At 40.3% G+C, this 26,519-nt stretch overlaps 1 protein-coding gene and 1 pseudogene across 3 annotated transcripts in view; one reads left to right on the top strand and one right to left on the bottom strand.

Annotated features, from left to right (window-relative positions):
• Positions 1–26,519, top strand: part of NALCN (sodium leak channel, non-selective) — a 303,103-nt gene that overhangs the window by 228,069 nt on the left and 48,515 nt on the right. For all 3 annotated transcript variants that reach the window (XM_070520121.1, XM_014839403.3, XM_070520122.1), the window contains one exon: positions 5,859–5,932. In XM_070520121.1, the coding sequence (XP_070376222.1) occupies positions 5,859–5,932 (74 nt within the window). The remainder of the gene's footprint in view (positions 1–5,858; positions 5,933–26,519) is intronic.
• LOC106829763 (small ribosomal subunit protein eS26-like) lies at positions 22,745–25,222 on the bottom strand (annotated as a pseudogene).

Below are 26,519 nucleotides of genomic sequence, written 5' to 3'. Positions count from 1 at the left end.
GCCCATGATTTGCATGGCATCTTAGTTTGTTTGGGCAGCTATAACAAAATACCACAGACTGGGTAATTTAAACGATAAACCTTTCATTTCTCACAGTTCTGGAGGCTAGGAAGTCCAAGGGGCCAGCAGTTCAGTGTCTGGTTCCTCTTCCTGGCTCACAGATGGCAGCCTTCTCACTGTGTCCTCCCACAACAGAAAGAGGAAGGGCTCTGGTCTCTTCCTCTTCTGATAAGGCGACACTAATCCCATCATGGGGGCTCTGTCCTCATGACATCATCCAAACAATTGCCTCCCAAAGGCCCCATCTCCTAATACCATCACCTTGGGGGTTAGGGCTTCATCATATGAATTTTAGGTGACGCAAGCAATCAGTCAGTAACACGTGGTATAGGTGCCTGCGGGGAAGAAGCCAAGGTTAGTTACAGGGCATCTAATGTTTCTGGGAACAGGAGGACAGCCTCTTAGCTCCACACTGAAGAACATCCAGGAGTAGGATCAAAACGGAATGGGCCAGTGACAAGAGGGAGAAAGGAAAAAGCAGATCCAGTTAAAGTTAGAGGTGTCAGGGGGGAGTGGGAACAGAGCCAGGAAATCCCAGAAAGAAAGCTCCTGTGTTTGATTGCTTTATTAAAGCAGCAGAAGGGGAGGCTCTGAACTGTTCAGAAGAGAAATACTAAACTATTCAGGAAAACTAATTTTGCATAAAAATGAGCAAGAGAAAATTATTAAAGTCAAGTTCCCTACAAAATTTATAAGAAAAAAAGAATAAGGAGCAGAATACTGTCCCTGTAGGTAGTGAAGGCAGGCCATAAAGATGTGCCCACAAAGAACTCAAACTGTAGCAAAGTATTGCAAAATGAGTTAAAAGACGTTACAAATTACCTAGGATTAGAATAGCAACATAAATATGAATTAGAAAAACTCATACATGAGGTGTTAGAACTCAGGAGAGAGTGATAAATAAAAGCAATTAGACTAAACTAGAAGAAACGTAGAGTGATTACACACATTAGCTGATATCTTAAGAGAAATAGAAAATGAAGGAGAAATTTTAAGACATCAGAAAGAAATGAAGAAAGAGATGAAAATGATTTGAAAGAAGATGACAAACTGAAGAAAGTCAAAGAAGGTCCAACGGCTAATTATAGAAGTCCTGAAAAAAGAAAACCAGAAGAGTAGAATAAAACAAGTACTAAAATTTTTGAAATATAAAAAGATTTGAAACTACCGATTGAACACACACACCGTATACCTGAAAATATCAACCATGAATGACTACAAATAAGACATATTCCAGACAAGTTATAGGTCTTTAAATTAAAAAAAAAAATTGCTAGCTAGCTCAAAATGAACAAGTGATTATTATAAAGGAAAGAACATTCCATTACCATCAAACCTTTCAGCAGTAATGCTTTATGTCAGAAAAAATTAGAGTGACGTATGTAGGATACCCAGGGAGAGAATATGTGAGCCAGGTTTCTCATATCCTGGAAAACTGACTTCCAAGTTTAAAGGGACAAAAAAACTATTATCAAGATGTAAGGGGGCTGGCATAGTGGTTAATTTAGCACACTCTGCTTCAGCGGCCCAGCATTCTCTGGTTCAGATCCCGGGCATGGACCTACACACCACTCATCAAGCCATGCTGTGGCAGCATCCCACATATAAAATAGAGGAAGATTGGTGACAGATGTTAGCTCAGGGACAATCTTCCTCACCAAAAAATAGAAAAAGAAGGAGACTAAAATATATAAAAGCTATTTTCTCTGCTAATATAAGTATAGTAAAAGTATACAAATGGGAGAGGAGAATGGGAAGAATATGTGCAAACACTTAAAATATTCATTAGTTGCTTTGTTGTGTTAGAATTGAGATTGTAATTCTGAACTACTGTCTGTGAAATGTGAAATAAAACTAATGAGTAATTATGCAATAGTCTAGTTCTGTCATCTTCCGTGTCCTTGATAATCAAGAGTCTTGATGTAGGGGGGAAATAAAAAACATAGACATCATATAGAAGAGGTTAGGTAAAAGCCCTTCGTCCTGAATTTAAATGGAAAAAAACAGAATAAACTCAGCTTAAAACAGTGACCAACTCAGTAGCAGTTGTATCGCTAGAGTCTAGATTATGTTCGTGAAACACGATTTCTCAATGAATAAACCAGAGCTTCCTGGAGGAGATGGTTGATTTGAACGGGAAGCCTACAAGATGAGCTTGGAACATCTTGTCATACCTCAGAACAAGGAAGCTGTGCCAAACACTCCAGAATCACGTCAAAAAACCTGTGGCCAAACCTGAAAAAAGCTCCCCATGAGCACAGTTGGGATAATTTGACCTACAAGAGGGATGATAATTGTAATAGATTGAAACCAATCGAATACGTTTGAATCATAATGACATTTTTAAAGTAGTAACTAGTCACCATGAGAGGATGATAGAAAGTCAGTTAATCATATAAAAACTAATAAGATAGAATCAAGCATTCATCTTGCCCTTTCCTTATGAATTGTACTACTGAGTAGCCAAATAATACTTGAGGGGAAGTACCTCCTTATAGAAGTATTCGAACTAGTAAATGAAAAAGAAACAACAGTTTTACAAACTGAAGAAGCAGCAATCTAAGCAATGAACATCAATACGACTAACATGACAAGCAGGCATTATAGGCCTCCTGGTGAAAGACTATGACACCACCAATGGCCTTGTCAAAGGGATCAAACCTGCGTCTGATGAAACTCTGGACCCAGCTGCCAATTTGTGGGAAATACAAAGAACACAGGAACGTGGTGAACTATACCATGAACATGTACTTAGCAAAATCCAGACTCCCAGAGACCACAAGTCAAATGGCCCGGGTTCTTAAGCTGTGGGGAGGAAAGGGGAACCTGTAGATTAAAACACTTCAAAGACATTCATCAGCCAAAAGTCAGCTAGACCCATCCATTGCTGTGTCCTTCAGGTCTGAATTATTCAATCGTGAATAACTCTATGCAAACTGATTTGAACTTCCAGGCTCTTGAATTCCATGTTAAAGTGCACAATTCTAGAAACATCTTTTAAATTAAAACTTAAGACAAAAATGTCATCTCTGTATTGTTTGAACATTTAAATTTAATTTATTTGTTTTCGAGCATTAATTCAGTCAAAGAATGGTTATCTTGTGGAGTTGAATGTATTAGGTTTAAAAACAAAATAAAACCACCAAAAAAAGAGAAGCTTTTTCATCTAATCTTTTATTTTTTTCAATGCAAACTTTATGTAAATGTTACCCATACCCTTCTTTTTATGTCCTACGTCTATGATATGTTTATATCCAGAATTAACAATTACTGACACGTTTCATAGCTGTAATGGACAATTTCAGATCTAAAGTTACTTTTCATGAAATAGATCTGTTTTCCTTAAGTGTTTTGATTTCAGGTGACTGTCAGTATCTTTTGGAGTCAGAAGAGGGCACTGCAGAGCAGTCTAACAGTCACTTAGAGAACGTCCTTTGCTACAAGAAATGTGCAAAGCTTTACTACGGAAATAAGAAAAACTGAAGGGAAATTGATAATCACTCTAGGCCTTCTTTATTAACTGGGAGAAAGAACAGTTAAAACACATAACTATCTAAATACATATCTAGACTATTAAATTTAGCCAGATGGATAGATAGGTAGAGATAGATAGAGACAGAGATAGCTGTAGATATCGCCTTTCTTCTTTCAAGAACATCCCAAAGCTGAATTAAAGTTCTCCTATTACCATATTTATTCTGCTACTTCTGCTATTATGGAAACAGTTCTCAAGTACTCCCTTGTGCAGATTAATTGTGTATTTTGTTTTAATTGTTCAGGTTTAGGACAAAGGAGGCTTGGTTGCCCTTTAGCAAGCATATGCAGTACAGAAATAATTTTGGAAACAATATGATAACTATTATTCCCAGTTTCTGCAAAGGTTTTTCCCCCCATGAAGAACACTATTTTAAGCGTCAGCTGCCCTGTTACAGGGGCCGTAGCTGGGTGACTGAGTTCAGACCGTTCGCTTACACTAAGGGAAAGACAGCTAAGACGCGTCTTTGTCCTTCGAAGAGGGAGTGAGAGCTGTGGGGTCCGCAGCCCTCTCCTAGACTTGCACTCTGGGGGCCTGCTAGCCCAGGCGCTCGGGTATCAAAGGATCAGAAGCCTCACGTCAGGACCTTTCAGCTGAGTGTTCTGTCTCCAAAAGTGACTCTAAACAGCATTCCGCAGGAGATGTGCTGTCAGCCCGGGGAGGTTAAATCAAGGCCAAAGCCGAGAGGAGAAGACGCAAGAAAGTTTCATTGTACATCATGGTAAACAGCCTTTTGTGCACTACCCTGAATATATAATTTGCAAAAAAAATGACATCCGCTTTTGTTTCCTTATCTACACATTAATTTACTCTCCTAAGGATTCTAGTGAATAATGAAACCAACTCAGTTTTTCATTATTGAAAAAAAGTGAGTGTACCCCCTTTCCTCATGTGAGGGAAATTGCAATGTGTTCAGTGATGCTTCCCTTTATTACAGGTCTGCTGTGAAATATGAAAATTACATTGCTGGCTATAATGTTATCTAGAATGTCGGTTATGGCTGAAAAGACTAATTTATGACAACCAGCTGTTCCCCAGCTGTGGCCGTACGCACGTACAGGTTGACATTACAGCATTTGTTTACAGGTTTCTTTGCAGACTGGAGCTCTGTGACTCTGCACTTCAGTTACCTAACCCTTGTTTAAAATGGTCTATTTTTACTGAATACAGAGTTGTTCTGTTTCCTGCTTTTTTTCTTCCTTCAAGGCCCAATACACAGCTGCCACGTCTTCAAAAGACTTCTTTGCTAACCAATTCAGGCACATTGTTCTCCTGCACCCAGAGTCCCACGACCCTCTCATCTTTCCTACTGAGCATGTTCCCCAGCGCTTCACTATCTACTGTATCATACTTTTCACTGATAGTCTCATGTGTCACAGCCTTGCCTTCCTAACTAGGCTTTCAATTCTAGGGAGCAAGAACTCTGATTCTAGTTACCCTATATCTTCAATAATCACTAGTATTGTACTAATGCTCAGTAAAGCTAACCTCATCTATTTGTCAAAATGAACAGGTCATTGTCCAGTTATCGTCTTTAGTCTGACTACTGGAGTTACACCTTCTAGTTATTTGTTGTTAGGACTCTTCCCAGGGTGGTGTGCTTCCCTGTTCTTTCTCTGCCCTCTTCCTGCCCACTCAGCTCCTTGTACACCTGTCAATCATCTGCTGCACCTATCGAGCAGCACAGAGCTGAGCTGGGGAGTGTATCTTCTGGTTTATGGTCAACCTCCAAGATTTTTTTCCTTAGTTCTCTTCCCTGGAGTAACTTCGTCATTGCCAACTCGGAAGAAAGCTTGGAAGCTCATCTCATTTGTCTCATGCTTGTAGGGAAAACAACTCCTAAACTCATCATTGAGAGCAGTATTGGATCACAGGCCAAGGACTTGAAACAGACGTCATGAGGATTAGAGAACATTTTACTAAACAGTGACAATAAGCAGTCCAATATTTGTTTCAACGTTAAATTCTTTGGAAACTGAAAAGCCTGTTTAGATGTAGGGCAATATTATTACTAGTGAGCACAACAGAGCATCACCCCCATGGCTGTGACGTGTGGCCCCACAAGTTTGTTTGCAGTTCTGTCCACATAAAAGCAAAAATAGAAATTAAAATTAAATGATAGAATCAATTGAATGATGATAGTTTAGTGAAAAAAAATCACATTTACTGTTTTATTAATGTTATCTATTTAATGTATTTAATGATTCATCGGTATATTATCCCTTTACATTCCAAAACTAAAGTCAGACTCATAATTTTACAGCTTCGCAAGTCTGTTTTCAGCATCAGGGCAAGGAACCTTCTGGAAAAGGAGACCGCAGTGACCAAAATCTTAAGGTAACACCATTAAATGTTAATACATATTTGAACACAAGTGGGATTATATTAAGCAAAAAAAGAGCTTTTTTTTTAATGAACTAATCTTCTGAGTATCAATATACATTTTCTTCTAGGAAGTAGGTTTGGGTATCTATATATTTATAAATAATACTAAATACATCATTACTGTCTTCCCTGAAAGAATAACATTTTATTAGCTCAACTGGCCATTTCTTTTCTTTTTATGCATTTAAACATAACTTATAAGTATAAACATTTACAAAAAAGGTGAAAATAACTTACTATTATTCTTACAAGTTGTACATCTTTTGTGACATCTAAAGGACAAATCACAATCTAAAGGAAAAATGCTAAAAGGGTAAGCTTTTTGAAAGTAATTATGATTTATTGATTTATTAAGAATAAATTAATTTAAAATGAGTCAAAAGCATATCCATTTTAGAATGCTTATGAATTTGTATAATTTTAATGCTACTTTCTAAAATCTACCTTGAAATTAAGTATCAGAAAGAAAAATTAAGCTAGCCACGTAAGAGTATTTTATATGACTGTGTTATAATATACAGTAACTGGATCATTATAAAAATTCATAAGTATTTGGAATGTAATTTATTGGTGCATATATTACATAGACGTATGTGAATGACACAGCTAAGTATTGGGAGCTGGAGGTAAAATGGTTGACAAGGCAAGTGGACAAATTCTTACTTGGATACCTTCTCCACACTTGTAAGTGGAAGAAGTTAGATTGTCTTCTACTCTATCTTCACTACTAAGAATAGTCAATAAAGCATTTTTGCCAGACTGTATATCACTATAACTTGGATAACTGTCATGAGGAAATAGGGCTAATATATATGATTTGAGAAACTATTTTGACTTTATAACACTACTTGAAATTTGTGTGCCAAAACAATCCTAACTAATCAGGAGAGTATTCTGTGTATTCTTAATGATGGTGACACTTAATGATGGGGAGGCATTCTGAGAAATGCTTCATTAGGTGATTTTGTGATTGTGCAAACATCATGGAGTGCACTTACACAAACCTAGATGGTAGAGCCTACTACACACCTAGGCTCTCTGGTACTAATCTTATGGGAGCACCATCGCACATGCAGTCCATCATTGGCCAAAACATTGTTACACAGTGCATGACTATGTTTACTCTTTATAATGGCTGACGATTCATGCATAGAGTTGAGTATGTGCTGGAATAGCTTTTATGAGATGAAACTAAATATTTCTAAGGCTTGAATATTATCACTATGGCATATGATGAAATGAACCTAAAAGGTCTCATTGAAATGGAAAAAGGGAAGCCTGCAAGCAAATTTCTAACAACCTGTATCCCACCCTTGGTTTGCTTCCAACTGGCTAATTCTTGGCTTTACCACTAGATAATGCCATGAGGCCAGCCTCGAATGCTACCTGGTAATATTCAAGCTGTAACTGTACTGGAAAAGTTCATGGCAGAGTAAATCCCTACGGTGACCTCAAGCTCGGAGGTCTTAAAATCTCTCCCTCCCTCACACAAAACAGATCCTGTGCTGGACCAGCCCCGCAGGAGTGCTGATGCATTCACAGGGAAGAGAATTCTGCCTCAAACCAGAAATGACCCACAGGGAGACTGTAATATTCTGGCTTGTCTTCAGAATTTACGTGGCAAATTAGGAACCAAAATGACCTCACTCACCTGCCCAGAATAACTACCTTCCATCTGAGGTGAACGTGCCCCAGGGGTTCCCAGCCTTCCAGGCATCGGCAGATGGGGTTGCTTGGAAGGAAGTGGTTTCCAGAGCCTCACTTCCCTCTGAACTCTTTCTTAAATTTGACCTTCCACCAGCCTTTCCTTATTAACTTCTGTCACAGTTTACAAAAGAAAAGTGAAACTGTCTCTCATCCGTCCAAAGAAAGGTCAAACTGAGGTGTCCTGATCTGTAGTGTAAAATCCTCTTGGTTGCCAGGCTCAGGGACAATTCCCACATGGCTTTCTCCCGAAGGAGGGTGCCATCATGCAGCACCTTATTATCCATCCAGGTGACAGACTTTTGAAAAACCTTCTTCCAAGAATTCATCTACCTTAGAGTTAGGCCTCAGAAATAACATGGATGTCACAAGGTCACGTGTTAACGTGTTATTTGAATTGAAAATTAAAGTCAGACTTCTTCTGACAGCTTTAGCTGATTGGTTTGGCAATGAAAGCTGACTTCGTAGGTGCCCAGTGTCATAAAATTGAATGGACTGCGTGGATGAGACTGTCCAGTGTTTTCCAAAGTTATATTAAAGCACATTTGTAATAAAGCTAGAAGTTACGTCCTTTACTGCTAATGAACATCATGAGGGGGAAATTTAGTTGTTGATTTTTAAATGTACAGAAGTGGCTTTAAAAAGAGGAAATTTACAGGATGCATGAGCAAAATTTCTAAGACTATCAGGGAAAAGACTTGCCCAGTAACTGTGTAGCTTGAGGGACTCCCAGAGCTCTTAGCATTTTACTACAGCCCAGCATATTGCAAAACGGGAGGGAGCTCCTTGGGGCTGCCTGAGCTGTGTTATCTTGGGAATCTCAGGAAATAAGAGGCCACTATTAGGGGAAAAAAACTTAAGAATTTTTTTTTAAGAATACAAATTCAGGGGCCAGCCAGGTGGCACAGCAGTTAAGTTCACATGTTCCTCTTCGGCAGCCCGGGGTTCGCTGGTTCAGATCCTGGGTGTGGACCTACGCACCGCCTGCTAAGCCATGCTGTGACAGGTGTCCCATGTGAAATAGAGGAAGATGGGCATGGATGTTAGCTCAGGGCCAGTCTTCCTCAGCAAAAGGAGGAGGATTGGCAGCAGATGTTACCTCAGGGCTAATTTTCCTCAAAAAAAAAAAAGACAGAGTTGATCTGTAGAAAAGCCATTTACCTTTTTTCTTCTGCTGAAATGTTTTCCTCATTGCTCCTCTACTAGACTCTGCAAGAATTAAGGACAAGTGCAGGAGGTCAAACTGATAGTTTCTTTGGATGTACTTATCTTTTTTTCACTAGCAATAATAACAATAGTGATAATAATAATATCATAACTGCATTATAATGTAATCAATAAGTTAGAAAGTCAACAATAGATTGGGTCCATGTCTATGGGTCCATGGGCATTTTTCTACTTTGTTCCCAAAGAACAACAATAACAATTAATAGGAAAAAAATTAAGAAGAGGAGAAAAGAGAACCTGAAAAAAAGAAAAGGAAAATATTTACAGTCACCTCAGGGCAAAAGATTCAAAAAGGCCTACACAAACTGAGGAGGAAGGAAGAGTTCCCGCCACTCTCTCAGTGTCTTCTTACTGCCTGGGAGCCTCTCCGGCCCGAGGCTCTAACCTTTCTGTCTGTTAATTCAGCAATGCCACAGTTCCTGGGTAACTTAAAAGTGGAAAGACAAATACTGTATGATCTCACTTATGTGAGGAATCTAGGAAAAGTAGGACTCAAAGAAATAGAGAGGAGATTGGGGGTTGCCATGGGCTGGGAAGTGGGGAAAATGGGGAGATGTTGACCAAAGTGTGCATATCTCCAGTTATAAGAGGAGTAAGTTCTAGTGATGTAACGTATGGCTTACAATTAACAATTAACAGTACAGTTAACAATAACGTATTGTATACTTGAAATCTGCTAAGAGGGTAGATCTTAAATGTTTTCTACACACACACACACACACACATACACACACACGAATGGTAACTGTGAGGAGATGAATGTAATCATCTCACAATTTAGAAGTATATCAAATCATGTTTTACACCTTTAATTTACACAATATTTGTCAACTATACCTCAATAAAGCTGGGAAAAAATGGCCTTTTCTATGACCATTTGCATTGTGAAGGGAGGCTTTGAAGGAAGGAAAGGGCTGGCAGATAAGGAGGTGCGGATTCAGGATCTTAACAGATGGGTCAGCCGTGATACAAAAGAGAAAAAGTCCCGCAGAGGCTTGTTTTAGTGTTCTGTCCTCTTCATTTTCCTAAGGTTTTTATTTTCATAGACTAGTCATCTTTAGCTTCATCTAAGGGGGTCCTCCCCAGGGAGGCAGGCAAGAGAAGTAGGGAGAGGCATGGACAGAAGGCCTGAGCTGACATTTGGGCAAGTACATCCCAGGAGGGCATTTGTCCTGATTGGGGTGTAGATAGAGGTAAGTCACATAAACTTTAAATTCAGCGTGATGTCAGAGGAAGATATTATGAAATAGTGTCTTAGAAATAACTTCTTAAAAATTACAAATATTTGGGGGAAATAATAGAAAACAAATCCCTAATCGAAGGTATCTGGAGGCCTAGCTGCGTAAACTGATAAATTATTTAAATTCCAGCTCTCTGGGAATTTTGAGATTGGAGGAGGTGAACTTCAGGGTTTGGGTTTGAGTTTTAGGGGGGCAGATCTGATTGGCATTGGGCAGAATTCTTTCGTGTGTGTGTGTGAGAAGGATCAGCCCTGAGCTGACTTCCATGTCAGTCTCCCTCCACTTTGCATGGGGGACGCCTCCACAGCATGGCTGATGGGTGGTGTAGCTCCGCCCCTGGAATCCAAACCATCAAACTCGGGCTGGCAAAGCAGAGTATGAGGAACTTTAGCCACACGGCCACGGGGCCGACCCCAGAATTCTTGATATAAGAGTTTAAATCATTTCACAATATATGCAAACATCAAATCATTACATTGCACACCTGAAACTAATATAATGTTATATGTCAATTATACCTCAATGAAAATAAAAAAGAGTTTGGGACTCTCCAGGATACACAACAGGTAATAAGTACCTGTTATAGACAGGTAGGGGAGGGCAGCCCTGTGAGGGGGCAGGGGGCAAGAAAGAGGTGACACGCCTGGTGCCTCTCCACTGCCTCAGTGCCCTTTCCATTCCCTCTGGCTCTGCATTTCAATTATCAGTCATTCAGAGAGTTTGCACTTCTGATTTCCACTTTCCTTCTTGATTTGGGGTGATTTCTGAGAAGAGGGAAAATAGACAGTGACTTTACGCTGCCGTCTTCACTCTAGAAATCTATTCTATTTTATGCCTTTTAAATTTTTAACCATATACACCTATTACCTTTAAAAAAGAAATACAACTAATTTCTAGAAATAGTGTTTTTTAACAAAATGTTTAGGATTTAGCTGGGCAGAGTCTTGGCCTGAGTCTTGATAAGTACCAATTATTTTTAGGTAACTAGTTTGCCCAGTTGAACGACCTATTGTCTAGAGAAAGGGACTGGTCCATTAGTCTGGAATTCAGCTAAATGGGTTTTCGGAAAGTTTCTGAAGCTAACAATGAAATTGCTTATTGGTTAATGGCCTTAAGTTCCTGGACAGAAATTTCCTGAAATGAACAGTAAAATCATATTGACGGAGAGGCCTCAGTTCTTAGTATTGATAATTAAGCTGCAGGACTGCCAGAGGTCCCAGTTCTCAGGGGACCCACATTTCCAAATATCCATCTTCCGTTTGAAAACAGGATCCACATTATTCCAGCAAAGAGTTTGCTGTGTACCTTACGGTGAACAGGAAATTCAAGCCTACGAGGAAAAAGTCCTTCAGAGAGAAAGGGCCCTGGAGTCTGGAGTATTTGAACCATTGGTGGAGTCACCAATCATTGCTACACAGAATTATTTTTAATGTGTATTCTTCTCCTTATCATTTTTTAAAATTAATGCCTGCTTTGAGAAATAGAAATGAACTTCTGGTGATATCTGGGAACCCTCTGATGAGAAACAAAAGTGGGGCATATCTACAGAACTTGAGAACACTCCCGCATACTAAAAGGCAGGTGATTCCCTTGGCACAACGGGCACCTGTATTGCTTTTTTCAAAATATGTCGGGAAAGTATTGTGAGAGAGAGGATGTCCTACCACCTAAATTATAAAATCCAACGTTGCTATTAAAGTCACTGCTGTTTTGACTTTGTACCGTTCAGCTCCACTAAAGAACGCCTCCTTCAAAAGGCGGTGACCTTTTCACTACATCAGATGAAATCAAAACAAATAGCAGTGTGCTTTCAAAGGCATCGCTACCCATATGGAGATTTCTCTAATGCGGAGCCCTGAAATTGAGCAGAAATGCATTATCATTCCTGCAAGGCTGAATGCATAGAAAAATAAAATAACTACACATTTTACCTTATTTTAGAAAGCTCCATCCTTCTGTGGTTTGCCATCAGTACCTCATTAGTTAGGACGTATCTTTATAATCTTTTTGAATGCTCAGCCTGGTATGTTATTCACATTCTGATATTTGGATCTATGACAAAATTTTCCTCACCATGCTCTTGTATTAATAATTTTTTAAAGTCTAAAGAATAGTCTTTAGTTGAATGCTACTTACTACAAAAAAATCAAATATGTTTAATGACATATGTAGGGTTAGTTTTTCTCTGTCATTTTAAAAGAATCGTTTTTATTGACTACAATTATATACTACTTAAATATGAATAAAATCGCTATACATTTATTAAGATACAGTTTTTTAAATGACATTAGCTAGATTTTCTTCCTGAAAAAAAGTGCCCCTAAGACATTCATCCTTTCATTCAAGAAACATTTCTGTAGCATCTTCTATATGCCAGGTATTTTCCTAGATACTGGACACAGATTATTCCCTAAAGGAGCTCACAATGTTTTCCCTTAAAAATATTTATGACACTAGTTAGATGTAGGAGCTTTCAATAATATCTCTAGTTTTCTGAACACAATTGTGACGAGAAAATTCATATATAGCGTAGTCACAGTTTTCTTAGTGAGTGACTTTAACAATTAAAATCTTTTATCTAAAATGTTCCATAAAATAAAGTGAACAACAATCTCAGCCTTGGTGCTTTATACCTTAAATTATATTTCCATTATGCTATGAAAATGCCCTTCTAACATGAAGATAGAAGAGGAGGAAAAGGGAGAAGGGAAAAGAATGAATAATTAACATTTATTAAGATCCAGGTATGACGCTAAGCTCTATGGATGTTATCTCATTTAATCTGCACAACACACTTATGCAGAAAAAATACTGTTTTTACCCCCATGTTATAGATGACAAAACTGAGTCTTAGGCTAAGTCATTTTTCCCAAGATTACACACCATAGAAATATCTTCGGTGTCACATTAATCATCAGTATCAACTACAATATGATTTCCCAAATAGGCAGCGATTTTTATGAATCCTCTAACAACTCATGCAAGCTCTCCCTCCTGTTGGAAAGGGACCGTGTACTGAACACTGTGCTGCTTAACATGATCTCCCCCAGCTAGGTCTTCACAGCAGCCCTGAAAGCTAAGGATTATTAGCTCTGTTTTAGAGATGAAGAAATTAAGGCTCAAAAGGTTAGGTGACTTGCCTGTGGTCACCCTGTCTAGTGAGTCAGGGAACCAGGAATCAACCCCTGGTTTGTGTGACTCCGAAATCCAAGTATTTGCTACCACTCCATGCTTTTAAATTCTAGAGGAGTCCCCCGCTCTCATGCCCTGTATTGACAACACTAAATCCCTTGTTTTTCCTGCACTTGGGGCTGCTTTTCGGGGTCCGCATAGGGGTTATGCATGACACAAAGTTGCCAGATCAAGGGGGCAGTTAGAGGCTCGCATGCAGCCCCCACTTGACCTGCTAAGCATACCACCCTTGCCAACCAGCACCCCTGGCATGGGACCACATCCCTCAAGAGGAAGGGGTGCCTGTGTCCAATGTACACAAAAGTGCTGAATGGGCTGCTGGTATCCTTACTCTCTGGGTGGTTTAACTCTCTAGGACCATAACTCTCTTCAGCTTCTTCCTTCTCTCTACACACCCTCCTTAAAACTTCCCGTGGTACAGGGGAACCAGCCACGAGCTATCTGGGGGTAATAGAAGTGTCTTCATGGAAGATCTTTTGCTGGATATTATTTGCAACCCAAACCCCAGACTCTGATGGATAAGTCAACTCAGGCAAACTCATTTGTGGACTGGAATTGTGTGGCCTTCTTGACACTGACCTGCAAAGATGGCATCATTCCTGTCCAGGTTCATACAGTCACGTGGAATATGCTGTGTCACCCGGTGTAGTAGAAATGGAAAGAGGGCAGGCTTTGCAGTCAAATCCTCTGGGTACCAGTGAGTCCCTGGGAAGGCTCAGTTTCTTCATCTGTCAAGTGGAGCTCTAAGCAACATCATAGGAGGAAACGAGAGATGTGCATCAAATACTCACTCGGTGGCTCAGTAGCCAAACTGGTTTAGAATCCTGGCTCCACCACTTCACAGATGTTTGACTTTCAGCAAGTTACTTAATCTCTCTGCACCTCAATTTTCTCACCTCTTAAATGGGGCCTATAGGGGCTGGCCTGGTGGCACAGCAGTTAAGTTTGCACATTCCACTTCGGCGGCCCAGGGTTCACTGGTTTGGATCCCAGGCATGGACATGGCACGGCTTGGCACACCGTGCGGTGGCTGGCATCCCACATATAAAGTGGAGGAAGATGGGCACGGATGTTAGCTCAGGGCCAGTCTTCCTCAGCAAAAAGAGGAGGATTGGCGGCAGATGTTAGTTCAGGTCTAATCTTCCTCAAAAAAAAGGGGGTCCTATAAATAAATAACCCTGCCTTATAGGTAAGGGTTACACAAGTTAGTACCTGTAAAGCGCTCTGTAGGTGATTTCCCATTATTAGTAGTAAGTCTAGGAGCGACCCACAGTTGCCCCCAAGATGCAGGCAGTTCACAGTCACCTCTCAAAGCAGATCCTCAAGAGCTTGCTTCAGAATTCTCCACTGTTGCCCAGCAGAGACTAGGTCTGAGGGGCATAAAATGCTTTTGATATGTCGGTACACTCTTTTCCAGCTAGATCCCAAATTTCTGACCCAGCTGGCAACAGCCTGTGTGCTGCAGCTTTATACTCAGTTGGGCCTATGCTAGCCTTGCTAACTAACATCTTCAAGGGATCATCAGATCATTTGTTCAGATCATTTGCTGGATGTTGGTGGATCTACTCCCAAACTACGACATAGATTCATCAACCGAGATTAGCATCTCCGGTAGCTGGCTGGAAGTCCTGGGGATGAACCATGATCTTTGTGATGCCTGAAGGACAGCTGTGACATTCTCCATTCAGCGTAGATGTTCCAGGAAAAAACAGTCCTATCTCAGAAGGAGGAAACCTATGAAGTTTCTGGGAGGAGGCCTAGTCAAAGAGGTAGAGACCAGCATCTTGCAAGAACAACTGGCAAAGGGAGAGGCCAGGGCATGATCACAGGTGTTGGTAAAGCGTGGCCTGATTGACTTGGCAGGTGGGGGAGTGATTGTGAGTGAGACTGAAATCAAGTTCATTGGATAGGGGCCGGCCCCATGGCCAAGTAATTAAGTTCACACACTCTGCTTTGGCAGCCCAGGTTCACCAGTTTGGATCCTGGGCACAGACCTAGCACCACTCATCAAGCCATGCTGTGGCAGCATCCCACATAGATGAACTAGAATGACTTACAACTAGGATATACAACTATGTACTGGGGCTCTGGGGAGAAAAAATAGAGGAAGATTGGCAACAGATGTTAGCTCAGGGCCACTCTTCCTCACCAAAAAGGAAAAAAAAAAAACCTTCAAAAAACAAAACAAAAAAAGATCATTGGATTTTTTTGCTGGTGATCAGGCAGGAGGAGCAGCTGGAACAGAGTCTGTAACCGCCATCTTAGGCACCACTAGAGAACAGTGCCCACTATGGCCAAGGCAGGCATGACATTGTCTTCTGCATGGGTTGTAATTGTCTACCTAGAACCTTCGGCGTGCACGTCACGTTGAAGTTCTGTGACTTCTAGGTGGATGAGGACTTAGCTGGGGGTGGTCCTTCCTGGGCTGTAAGCTGAATGAGAAGTATTTCTTTTGGGCTCTGGCCTTTTCGAGGGCCCTGCTCTTCCAGCTCCCCCCAGGGTCAGGGACAGATGAACTGATGCCTGGGCTCTTCTCTAGAACATGAAGTCATATTCGTCTAGAGGACAGGGTGAGCCTGACACTGCAGAGATTGAGGAAATCATGGAAGTTTCTAGAGGAAGGAATTCAAGTGACATCCCAATGATTCCCTGCAAAAGGCCACCTGTTCCTGTGCACATCGTTAGCTATACGACAAGGGAAGTTTGAGGACAGAAAGAAGAGCCTCTTCATTCTCTTGTCTGGATCCAGAGTGGCCGATTCTCTGAAGCTGCCTCAGTGAATGGGAAGTCTAAGAGAGCTTCATAATGCAACGCGTGAGCATCTTGCCCCATTTGGCAAGTTCTCCTTTGTGAATTATACTTTCATCAGTTAGCACAGCAATTCAGCAACTTTGGACAAGGTTATGTTAGTTCTCTGAAGCTCCGCATTCTGGGCATAACTGGTGAGACACGTTCACACCCCTGAGAGGACGAGAGTACCTTGCGGCATCCCACAGACCTTTGGGCTCGACTTGCCGACTGCTGCCCAGAATGTGCTGCAGCTGTGGGAGGGCAGGGACCTGGGATGACTCTGCCGATGAGAGGAAAGAGGACAGAGGCCCCTGAGGCTGAGTTGGAGTCAGCCTCCTGACACAGCAGCAATTTTTTATGACCAATATTTGGCAAGAATAACCTGAAATTTTAAGAAAACAGAGTGTTGGGCGTTCATATGCCCACTATTAATTAAATATTAAATTATTAACATCTGACTTATTAAATATATTTATTACTATAGTTAATGTATTATAAATATCAGTGTATTAAATGCTTATTATTAATATTATATATTAATGTTAAAATTTCATATAATCAAATATTTAATTTAAATATTAAATATTATTGTAAATATTTATATGTGATTCTTTTAAGGCTGCCTAGTTGGTTTTCCTTACTAAGTTTTATTAAGGTTTTCCTTCCTAAAGTTTTCATGATGCTTAAAAACTGTTGTAGATTAGTTGAAAACTATTAGTTGAAAAACCATTTGGAGATATAGAGACTACACAGATGGAAATGAACTGTATTCAGAGAAGAATAAACTAAAGAAATAAGATCTGTGAGTATATGCATTTGTATATAACATAGAATAGTGAAAAATTCAAAGTGGCAAAATATAACTTAATTGACGCAATATGATATACATGTTCTTTTTTTTTTTTTTTTGCTGTTTAACAACCAAACTTCCTTTCCTTGAACTTTTAAAAAGATTTTTTTGAGGAAGATTAGCCCTGAGCTAACATCTGCTACCAATCCTCCTCTTTTTGCTGAGGAAGATTGGCCCTGAGCTATCTTCTGTGCCTATCTTCCTCTATTTTACATGTGAGATGCCTGCCACAGCATGGCTTGGTAAGTGGTGCATAGGTCCATGCCCGGGATCCAAATCAGTGAACCCTGGGCCACCAAAGTTCAGCATGTGAACTTAACTGCTATGCCACCGGGCTGGCCCTAAAAAATATTTTTATTGAGCTATAGTTGACATATAACATTATATGAGTTTTAGGCATACAACATAATGATTCAAGGGGATTTGTATATATTGCAAAATGATCACCACAATAAGTCTAGTTAATGTCTGCCACCATACATAGTAAATTAATATATTATATGATGTTTTCCTAGGTAGTACCTGATTTGTGGCAATCAAAATATGTTATATTTCATTGAGGTAGTATATGATCTGGAGATTATTTTTAGATAAGCCCCAAGGTGATTGTAATATTGCTGTGGATTAGGAGAGCTACTATTAAATTTTTCCTAACAGATGTGGGAAGATATTTTAGCAGGGTTTTCTTTTACTATTTTATCACTGAAGGGCACACTAATAACTAATATAGGAAAATACGTATCTGTAGAAAATTGGTTCACATGATTTATGCAACATTTGCAAGATTTCACTTTTATTGTAACAAAAAGGTCAGTCTTTGCGTCGTGATTTACATTTTTCTGAGACAGTAGTTGGGTTACTAAATTTGAACCTCAGTGAATGGTCTGGGATCTCTGACATTTTATTTGCTGAATTTTAACAGATGCACCAACGACACAGATTTCCCATGAGTTAAGTTTCTTTTTTATGTATAGTAACAACATTATAAGACATTAAGGCTTATTTTATTTTTCTATCTACAATGAAGTTCATGTTGCCCACATATTTACAAATCTAATATGAAAACATTTTTGTGGATAGCGCAAGGTTGGAAAGAACTAATCTGCTGTTGCTATTAAAGATCTGCATCCGTTGACTCAGGGCTGGGCTGATTCACGAAGGAGTGGGGAATTCACTACAATAAAAATGCAGCTTTTTCCTCATCTCCCCAAGAGCCCATTACAGAGGAGCTCACTCATTAGCATCCGCTGCTGTCTCTACTTTGGATGATCACATTGTCCCTCTCGTGGAGTCAGGTAAGAGCCCTTTCCAGGAAATACTCCTTATCTATTCTCTTACACAGTTGTACAGCCCTAGTTTTACATAATTACCGCTGAAGGACTATTTTCCTGTTGTCTGTTGATGTGATTACATTATATTAACCAACATCTGATAATACTTTAAAATGTGTTCCCTTGTGGAGCTCAAGATTTGAGTAAAATCCCTCACATTTAATGCTCTGCAAACTTACATTGCATTTCCTTTAGATGGTAATTACATTTAATACCAGATGGTATCGTGTAATCTAACTTTTCTATAATGAATGAAAATAATTTGAAGACTCACAGCCCTCTCTCTTTCATTACAGAATGTAGAGGCTTTTTCCACACCCTTGTTCTGGAACATTAAGAAAGAAGACATGAGACTGAGAAGAAAGAAACCGAGGACCCCCTGCTACTGTTTCTATAAACAACTAGTGGTGTTTAAAGGCTAATAAAGCTCCAAAGATCTCTCTTATAACCATAATCTTCGGGCCAATTTAAAAATATTTTAGATGGAGAAATGTCAAGAAAAATAGAGACAATTTCTTAAGACATGATTCTCTTCTCTCAACCTCCATAGAAGATTATATATATATGTCTGTGATATGAGGGCAATTGAAATTCCACAGCACAAAGGCAATGCAGAGGGGGGAAAAGAAAGAATCAATCTTTCATATATTTTTTCAAAGGCTTGGCAAGAAACCAGGGGTAATATTTTTGCAACTGGGAACGTGTGTTTGCTGAAGAATATTCCCACATTTGAATCATCATCAGGGGTCCTAGTCTTGTTTTACTTTCAAAGGTAGAGCGGGCATAACATTAACCCCAACTGGGAGAAGGAAAATGCCTCACTGTAATTCTCCTCCAGGGAGCGGGAATAAAGGGCTTACATATGCCTGCATAATGGAGAATTTCCTTGCTCAGACAAGACAAAAGACTTCATTATTTTTCACCAGACACTTGAAGCCTTGTGCCTCCCAGTTCCAGAAGCCAAGCAGGCAGACCAATTTTTTTTATATTAAGCCACTAGGTGGAGTTTCTAAGAAACTGGCCTTCTGGTATTCGCCATTATGAAGAGATCCAGAGAAGATGTTGACCTTAATACCACGACCCTACCAGTCTTTCCACTAAGAAGAGCAAGACCCTCCATGAAGATCACAGAGTGTTTTCAATACCATTAGCTTTGCTTTTTCTCTAAGCAGCAAGTAAATGAACATTTTCTTCCTGAAAACATATTTCTTTTATCCTTATGTGGGACAAAAAGGCATCTAAATTCTAATGAAAAATTAAAAGTGGCAAAATATAGCTTGAGCATCCAAGTAATTCTGCTTCTCAGTAGGTCTATTACTAAATGCATAGCTTTAGTGATGTGTGCATCTCATTTCTCATTGGTAAACTATCAAAAGTCTCAGATTGCTTGGTTATTCACTGTTTCAGCTTGGCATCAGATTGCTGTAAGACAAGATGTATGGAGACGTGTTCCCAGTGACAGATCAGATCTCCTGTTTGAGAAATTGAAATGAGTTCAGCTCAGCTTCGCGTTGGCTTGCCAGTTTCCCTTAATAGCGTTCACATAGAATATAGATAAAGATTTATAAATTTTCTGCTTGCAAGGAGCAAAAAGGATTTTTTTGTTGTTGTTGTCACTGTCTCAGGATCTCATCTATTATAGGTGTGCAGCCTATTTCTTGAGTGGCATGGTATTCTAACTTGAGATAAAATTGAGATTAGTTAACTTCCCTTTTAAAAAGCATATTTCAAACACATGCTGTTGGGTTTGTGATTATTTCCGTGCTTCATAAGCATGAAGTGATCATAAAAGAAATTAAAATATTTGATCTTCACAGAATTTCAAATTTTATTCGTTTAACAAATATTTGTCGAGCACCTACTGGGTACAAGGTGGAAGTAGTAAGTGAGTGATCACAAAGTCAACCCTTGCTCTCTTGGAGCTCTTTAAAGCATGGCGGATGTGAGGAACTGAAAGACCAAAGAGGGTGGTGTGGAGAAACTGAGGTCCCTGAGGGTAAAAGATGAGACTGGGAAGGGAGGTTGGGGCCAGACCCTAGAGGACTTTGCATGCCATGCTAAGTTTCAGTCTTAGTCTTTCTCTGAAGAGCAGTAGGGTGTTGAAGATGATAAGATAAGACAAGTGATGATAACCGTATTAGTTGTCTTTGCTGTGTAACAGGTTACTCCAAAACTCAGTGATTTAAACAACACATGGATTCTCTCACAGTTCCAGTCAGGAATCTGGGTGTGGCTTAGCTGGGTCCCTGGCTCTGGGTCTCTCACAAAGCTGAAGCCATTTTGACTTGAATGGGAAGAATCCTCTTTCTAGCTCATTCTCATGGTTATTAATAGGATTTAGGTTTTTTTGTTGTTTTTTAAAAGATTGGCACCTGAACTAACAACTGTTGCCAATCTTTTTTTTTTTCTGCTTTTTCTCCCCAAACCTCCCCAGTACATAGTTGTATATTTTAGTTGTGGGTCCTTCTAGCTGTGGCATGTGGGACACCGCCTCAGCGTGGCCTGATGAGCAATGCCATGTCCATGCCCAGGATCTGAACCTGCAAAACCCTGGGCCGCCGAAGCGGAGCGTGCGAACTTAACCACTCAGCCACGGAGCTGGCCCTGGATTTAGTGCTTCATGGGCTGTTAGAGTAATGTTTCATTCCTCACGAGCTGTTAACTGGAGGCCACTCTCCTTCCTTAAGAAGTGTGACTAGAACATTTCACAACATGGCAGCTTGCTTTGTCAAAGCGAGCAAGCGAGAGGGCAAGAGAGAGTGAGTGAGTGCAGAAGACAATAGGCACAGTCTTTTGTAACCCATCCCATCCCTTTTGCCTTCTGTTCATTAGAAGCAAGTCACTGTGTCCTGCCCACACTCAGGGATTACACAAGGGCATGAAAGCCAGGAGGCAGGATCATTGGTGGCAGTCTGAGAAATGCCTACCTCCGTCACATTACGGATGTTCATTTCAGAAAACACTTTGCTTGGGATAATAATACATTTATTGAGAGTAGATGTGTGGAGACCAGTTAAGAGGCTGCAGCTCTAGTCCATGGTAGACATTATCTTCCTATCTTCCAATATGACCCTCTGTCAAATTTGCTGTTCTGTCCTCAGCCCTCTGTAGAATGTTTTAACATCAACCATGACATGGGACAAGATGGAAAAGTAAATACTAGCAACTAAAATTTAAATAAAACGTAAATGTTTCAAAAGCACTTTCATATTCATAATCATATTTGATCCAATTCCCTATGAAGTTAGTAGGAAAGGTATTATTGTTGCTCACGTTTTACAAAGGGGACACGGAGGTTTGGAGAATGCATGTCACTCACCTAAGGTCCCACAGCTAGAAAAACTGAGGTTGGAAATGCATAGTTCTAAACCTTGTGTTTTCTCAAATCGTCTTCTCCTTTAGGCCCCAAAGGATAGAACTTTCCACAGCTGTGCTGCTGGGTTTGAAACTGGAAATCTAATGTACTGCTTTGAACCTCGAGACTAGCAAGTTGTGGATCCAGCCCTCCCACTTCCCTCACCTTCCTCTGCTCTCCTCACGCACCCCCACCTTTCACTCATTCATTCTGCGCATCAGTCAGCCCAGTGGAGTGCCAGGGCCTGCACTTCAGGAATATGAGGATGAATGACAAAATGGTCCCTAAAGAACTCACTCTAACAAGGGAGGTGACTAATGATGACAAAATGCCATAAGCAGTAAACAAGCTTGTTAATAATATGCTTCAGCAACATGGAAGATAAAACATAAGTTTTCTGTGCTTTCACATGGGGGAAATATTCACTTCTCTCTCTATGTTACTTATCAGAACCCATTTATATTAAAATTTGTAATTATATTGTGCATGTTACAACACTCTTTGGTGGTTCACGGTTTGGATTACTCTATATGTTTGCATATAATAAAATTGTATTTCCTTTTAAAAGTAATGAAGCAAACTTTTACCATACTTTCATGTGAACCTGGCACATTGTGTTAGAGAATATGAAACCTCTTAGAATCTGATCGTGCCAGATTGAAGTTAATAATTTCCTACCAAGCCCATTATTTTCCAAAATAGCACAATATTTTACATGACAAAAGAGTGTGACAGTGGCTTATGCATGAGGCTGTTTCATTTATGCAGAATCATCCTAAAGTGGCACTCTTTATACTTGTTTCAATGTCCAGGTGTCCTCAGAGTGAACCTATTATGCAGCTTCTTTCCCATGTCCTTGCTCCCTACCTCCCTCTGCTACCGCAGATTTATATCCTTCCATCTGAGTTCCTTCCTTCATCCGTAGGGAACTCATTTTTGGCAACTGATCTCCTTGTATAATGTAATTAGATTTTTCCCATGTGTTTTTTTCTAGGTGGATTTATGAATCTGTAGAAAAGTTGTTTTTTTCTGTATCATCACCTGGTTTTTTCCATGGGAAAACTATTATAAATAAATAGGCTAGTTATTAACTATAATGGATACAGTGCCTAGAAGAGACTTTTGCTTTTTTTTTTTTCAAGTATGATTTCCATTTTATTTTTTTCCAGAGGAGAGTGTTTCTTCAGTCTTAAGGACTTAGCTCAATACCTGGGCTTGGGCAGAGGTGGTGGGGCAGCCCCTGCAGGCCTAAATTGGGGCGGGGGTGTTCGGTCCTTCCGGGCTCCACGAGAATGACTCCTGACTGCCTTGCTTTGAATGGCACAACTCACACAGTAGTGTAGTTTCACATCCGGTTTGGGAAGCACGTAGGCGTTGAAGACACTTCGGAAATGTCCCTGGCGGCTGTGGCCTCCGCTTATGCTTTAAATGAGGAACTTGTTAATGGCCTTGTCCTTGGGCACACATCAGGTGCAGTTGGTGCAGCGAACAGGCTGCACGTGACCATGGCCCTTTTTGGAATGACCATTGTTCCTTCTTTTCTTGGTTGTCTTGAGAACATCTACCTGAGAGAGAGACTTTTGCTTTTTAATTTGAGTAAGATCCCACCACTGTACTCGGAAGCGGGGAGAAAAAGCCTTCAGGAGCTTTCAAATGAACTACCTTTCATGTGCTCCCCCCCAATTTCTTTCACCCAAATGTTTAGCAATTTGCTAGAAAAATATGGCCCTTAGTTTTCAGCTAAGAAACCCTAGAATTTACCTATAGAGTTTTCTAGCTTAAAAGCTATTGGACATATTTGAAGGAAGAATGAGATACCAAAGCATTCGGTTCAAGAAGAGACTCAACAAAGGCAGCACTACATGAAGATGGAGACTCTTCACCTCTGTTTCGGCACCATAAGTGGGCGTGGAGTGCTGGGAGGTGGGGTTGGCACAGGGGAACAGAAAGAGTCACATTGAGCCTGAGACACCAAAGGTGACCTCTTAACCACCAAGTCAAGATGACCCCACTTGCCTGATTTCACTTTGCTCAGATTATGTGTGTACCTTTGGAGCCCCAGGAAACGAGGAGATGGGTAAGCAGCCTCTGCTCAGAGAGCAGGGAGACTCTGGTAGGGTCCTCTCAGCGAGGAAATGGAAAGCACTGAGGGTTATACTGGGCTTGAGTAGAACTCTGAAGTTATTTGTTGCATCTTTTAACTGGCCCAGAATTACTTAGTATTTTATTCTTTTTTCCATCATTCTCTAGTTTGAAATCCTTCTGGCAGTGTTATAAACAAAGAAGAAAGTGATAGTATAGGAAAATTAAAGCAATGGTTTTACATATTGCACACGTTTAAGTGGCTATCTTATTAAGCACAGGTTTTCTTTTTTTTTTTAAGATTGGCACCTGAGCTAACATCTGTTGCCAATCTTTCTTTTCTTCATCATCTTCTTCCCAAAGCCCCCCAGTGCGTAGTTGTATATTCTAGTTGCAGGTCCTCCTAGTTGTGCTATGTGAGACGCTGCCTCAGCATGTCCTGATGAGCGGTGTTAGGTCCGTGACCAGGATCCAAACCAGGGAAACCCTGGGCTGCCAAAGTGGAGCACGTAAACTTAACCATTCAGCCATGGGGCCGGCCCCAAGCACAGGTTTTCTGATTGCAGCATAGAGCTAAAAACCAGCCTCTTATCACCCCCACTCCAAACGAGTAAATCATTCAGAGAACAGAGATTCACATGTGAATCACAGAGAAATTCCAGCCCATTTTAATACTATTTTCTGACTTCTCTGGACCCAGTAGGAAAGAAAGGAGTGATCTGGAGCCAGAAAGTAACAGTGGGGTGGGCGGGGGGGTGGGGAGGCGCACAGTGCTTTCTCCCCACCACTTCAGCTATGCTGTGTTGGAGGCGGTGGAAGAGGAGATGTCATGGAGTGGAAGGAGTCTTTCCAATAGTCAGTGGGTCTCCATGGGATCTCTTAGCCAGAGGAGGGGGTCTCAGCAGGATCCACAGAGCCACCCAGATGGGCATGGCTGTGTTATGTTGACTTATGTGCTGGGAGATCTATTAGGTCCTGAGTCAGTAGGTAAGGTCCTAATTCTTCTCTAGCAAGAATGCCCAGGCATCCTCAGGCTGGGCTGTCAGTCAAATACCAGCAGTCCGTTACCACAGGCAGCTTAAAGCCAGTTACTCTTCCATCTCAAACAGGTCTATTGTAATCCAGTTGTATGTGTTTTGTGTTTAAGGCCTATAGGTCTCAACTACCTTAGGGGAGAGTCTTGTGACAAAAGAATAAAAGTCACTAAGACAGTGGCTGAAGGTTAAGTCTTGACAGTTTGTGTAAACAAATGGCAAGGGATCTATATATCTATGCCAGAATAATACCATTCTTCAAATATATTTTGTGAGGATGCCTTCAGAATTTCCAGTCCTTTGTCCAGAGAGCAATTCTTAATACACATGATATGAAATCATGCTATACCTTTGTCAACTCATCCTAACTTACAAATGCATCTTCCTCTGAGACACCATCCCAGTCCTGGAAATAAGCGTAATCTCTAAATATCATTGTCATAAATCCTTGTTGTTCAATAAAATTTTGACTTGAATTTTCTCTCAAAATGGTCCTTTGCTGCTTATTAAACTAAGAATAGTGACTGTTTGGGCTTTATTTCCTGTAATGCATTTACATTCATTAAATTTGTATGATTTTTCATAGGTATTCAACATATCAGCAGCAGCATCAAAAGCATTTTTAAGTACTTAAATAAATGCATAATTTCATAAGAGCTGCTGTTTTAAGTATGCTAAACAGACACAGATCTTTTCTCAAAGATCTTAACTCTGAGACAGACAATAATTCAAAGCCAATCTAGAAATGCATTTTAGGAAACATGAAAGTGTTCTGTAAAGCAGTGAAATGTAAAGAAGTACATGTGTTCAGCTGTTGAACAAGTACAGACTCATAAGATTTGCTTATCGTAAGATCATTGCATTTTAAGTCTATGAGTTAGCTTCCAGATCAAGGCCTTCTCATTTTACCTGTAAGGAAACTGATTTGCCCAAACGTCACTCAACTAGTTCATGTCAGTGTCGCCTCTGGAACACAAGTCTCTTAACCCCTGTATTATTTTTTTTTTCACTTGACAACTACATCAAGGGAATTCCTGTCATTTCCAGTGGGAGGGAGCTTTCTGGAGGAGAAATTTTGTTTTCCCTCCAAATCTTTCGCACCACAGGTGTCGACTCACTCAATTTTCTTCACTCATTAGCAAATGTGAAATTAACACAAGCCCAGTTATGGTCTAAAGAGACCCTGTTTTTGAAAGTCTTCTTAGTTTTCTGACTGCAAGGAAAGTGGTAGCTGGTTACCTGTGAGCCACCGGCTTTAGACTGAGGGTCCTCTAGCCATTAAGTCCAGCTTTGGTTACTTCTCTTTAACACTAATTTTTGCCCCCCGATTTCATGCTTTCTTATTTTCCTAGAGTTCTGCAAAATCTCCTCAGAACGTATATTCCATCATCCCAGGGGCCTGGGTGGGCAAATCCTTCCCTAAGTGCTGTTATTAGAAACCTCCCTGTCTAAATTCAAAACCAGCGTCATGATTACCTGTGATTGGACTGGCCATACGGCTTACAGAATCCTGATGGCAGCTCTCCTATTCCGGGTGGGGGGACTTGGGGGCCAAGAGCTTTCTATTTATTTTCCAGCACCTCTTCATGGCTATGACAGTTCCGCTTTGTAAGTGTTCTTGACACAGAGCCTGAAACTCATTTACCTTTACGGTTATGTGTCATTCGCTGTATTTCACATTATCATTGCCTTATATTATATTAAAAATAATAAGAGTAATGGGCAGTTATGTA

Source organism: Equus asinus, chromosome 11 (genome assembly GCF_041296235.1).
Source record: "Equus asinus isolate D_3611 breed Donkey chromosome 11, EquAss-T2T_v2, whole genome shotgun sequence".
NCBI lineage: Eukaryota > Metazoa > Chordata > Mammalia > Perissodactyla > Equidae > Equus > Equus asinus.
The sequence above is the reverse complement of the archived record's forward strand: the minus strand, read 5'-3'. Positions and strand labels throughout refer to the sequence as shown.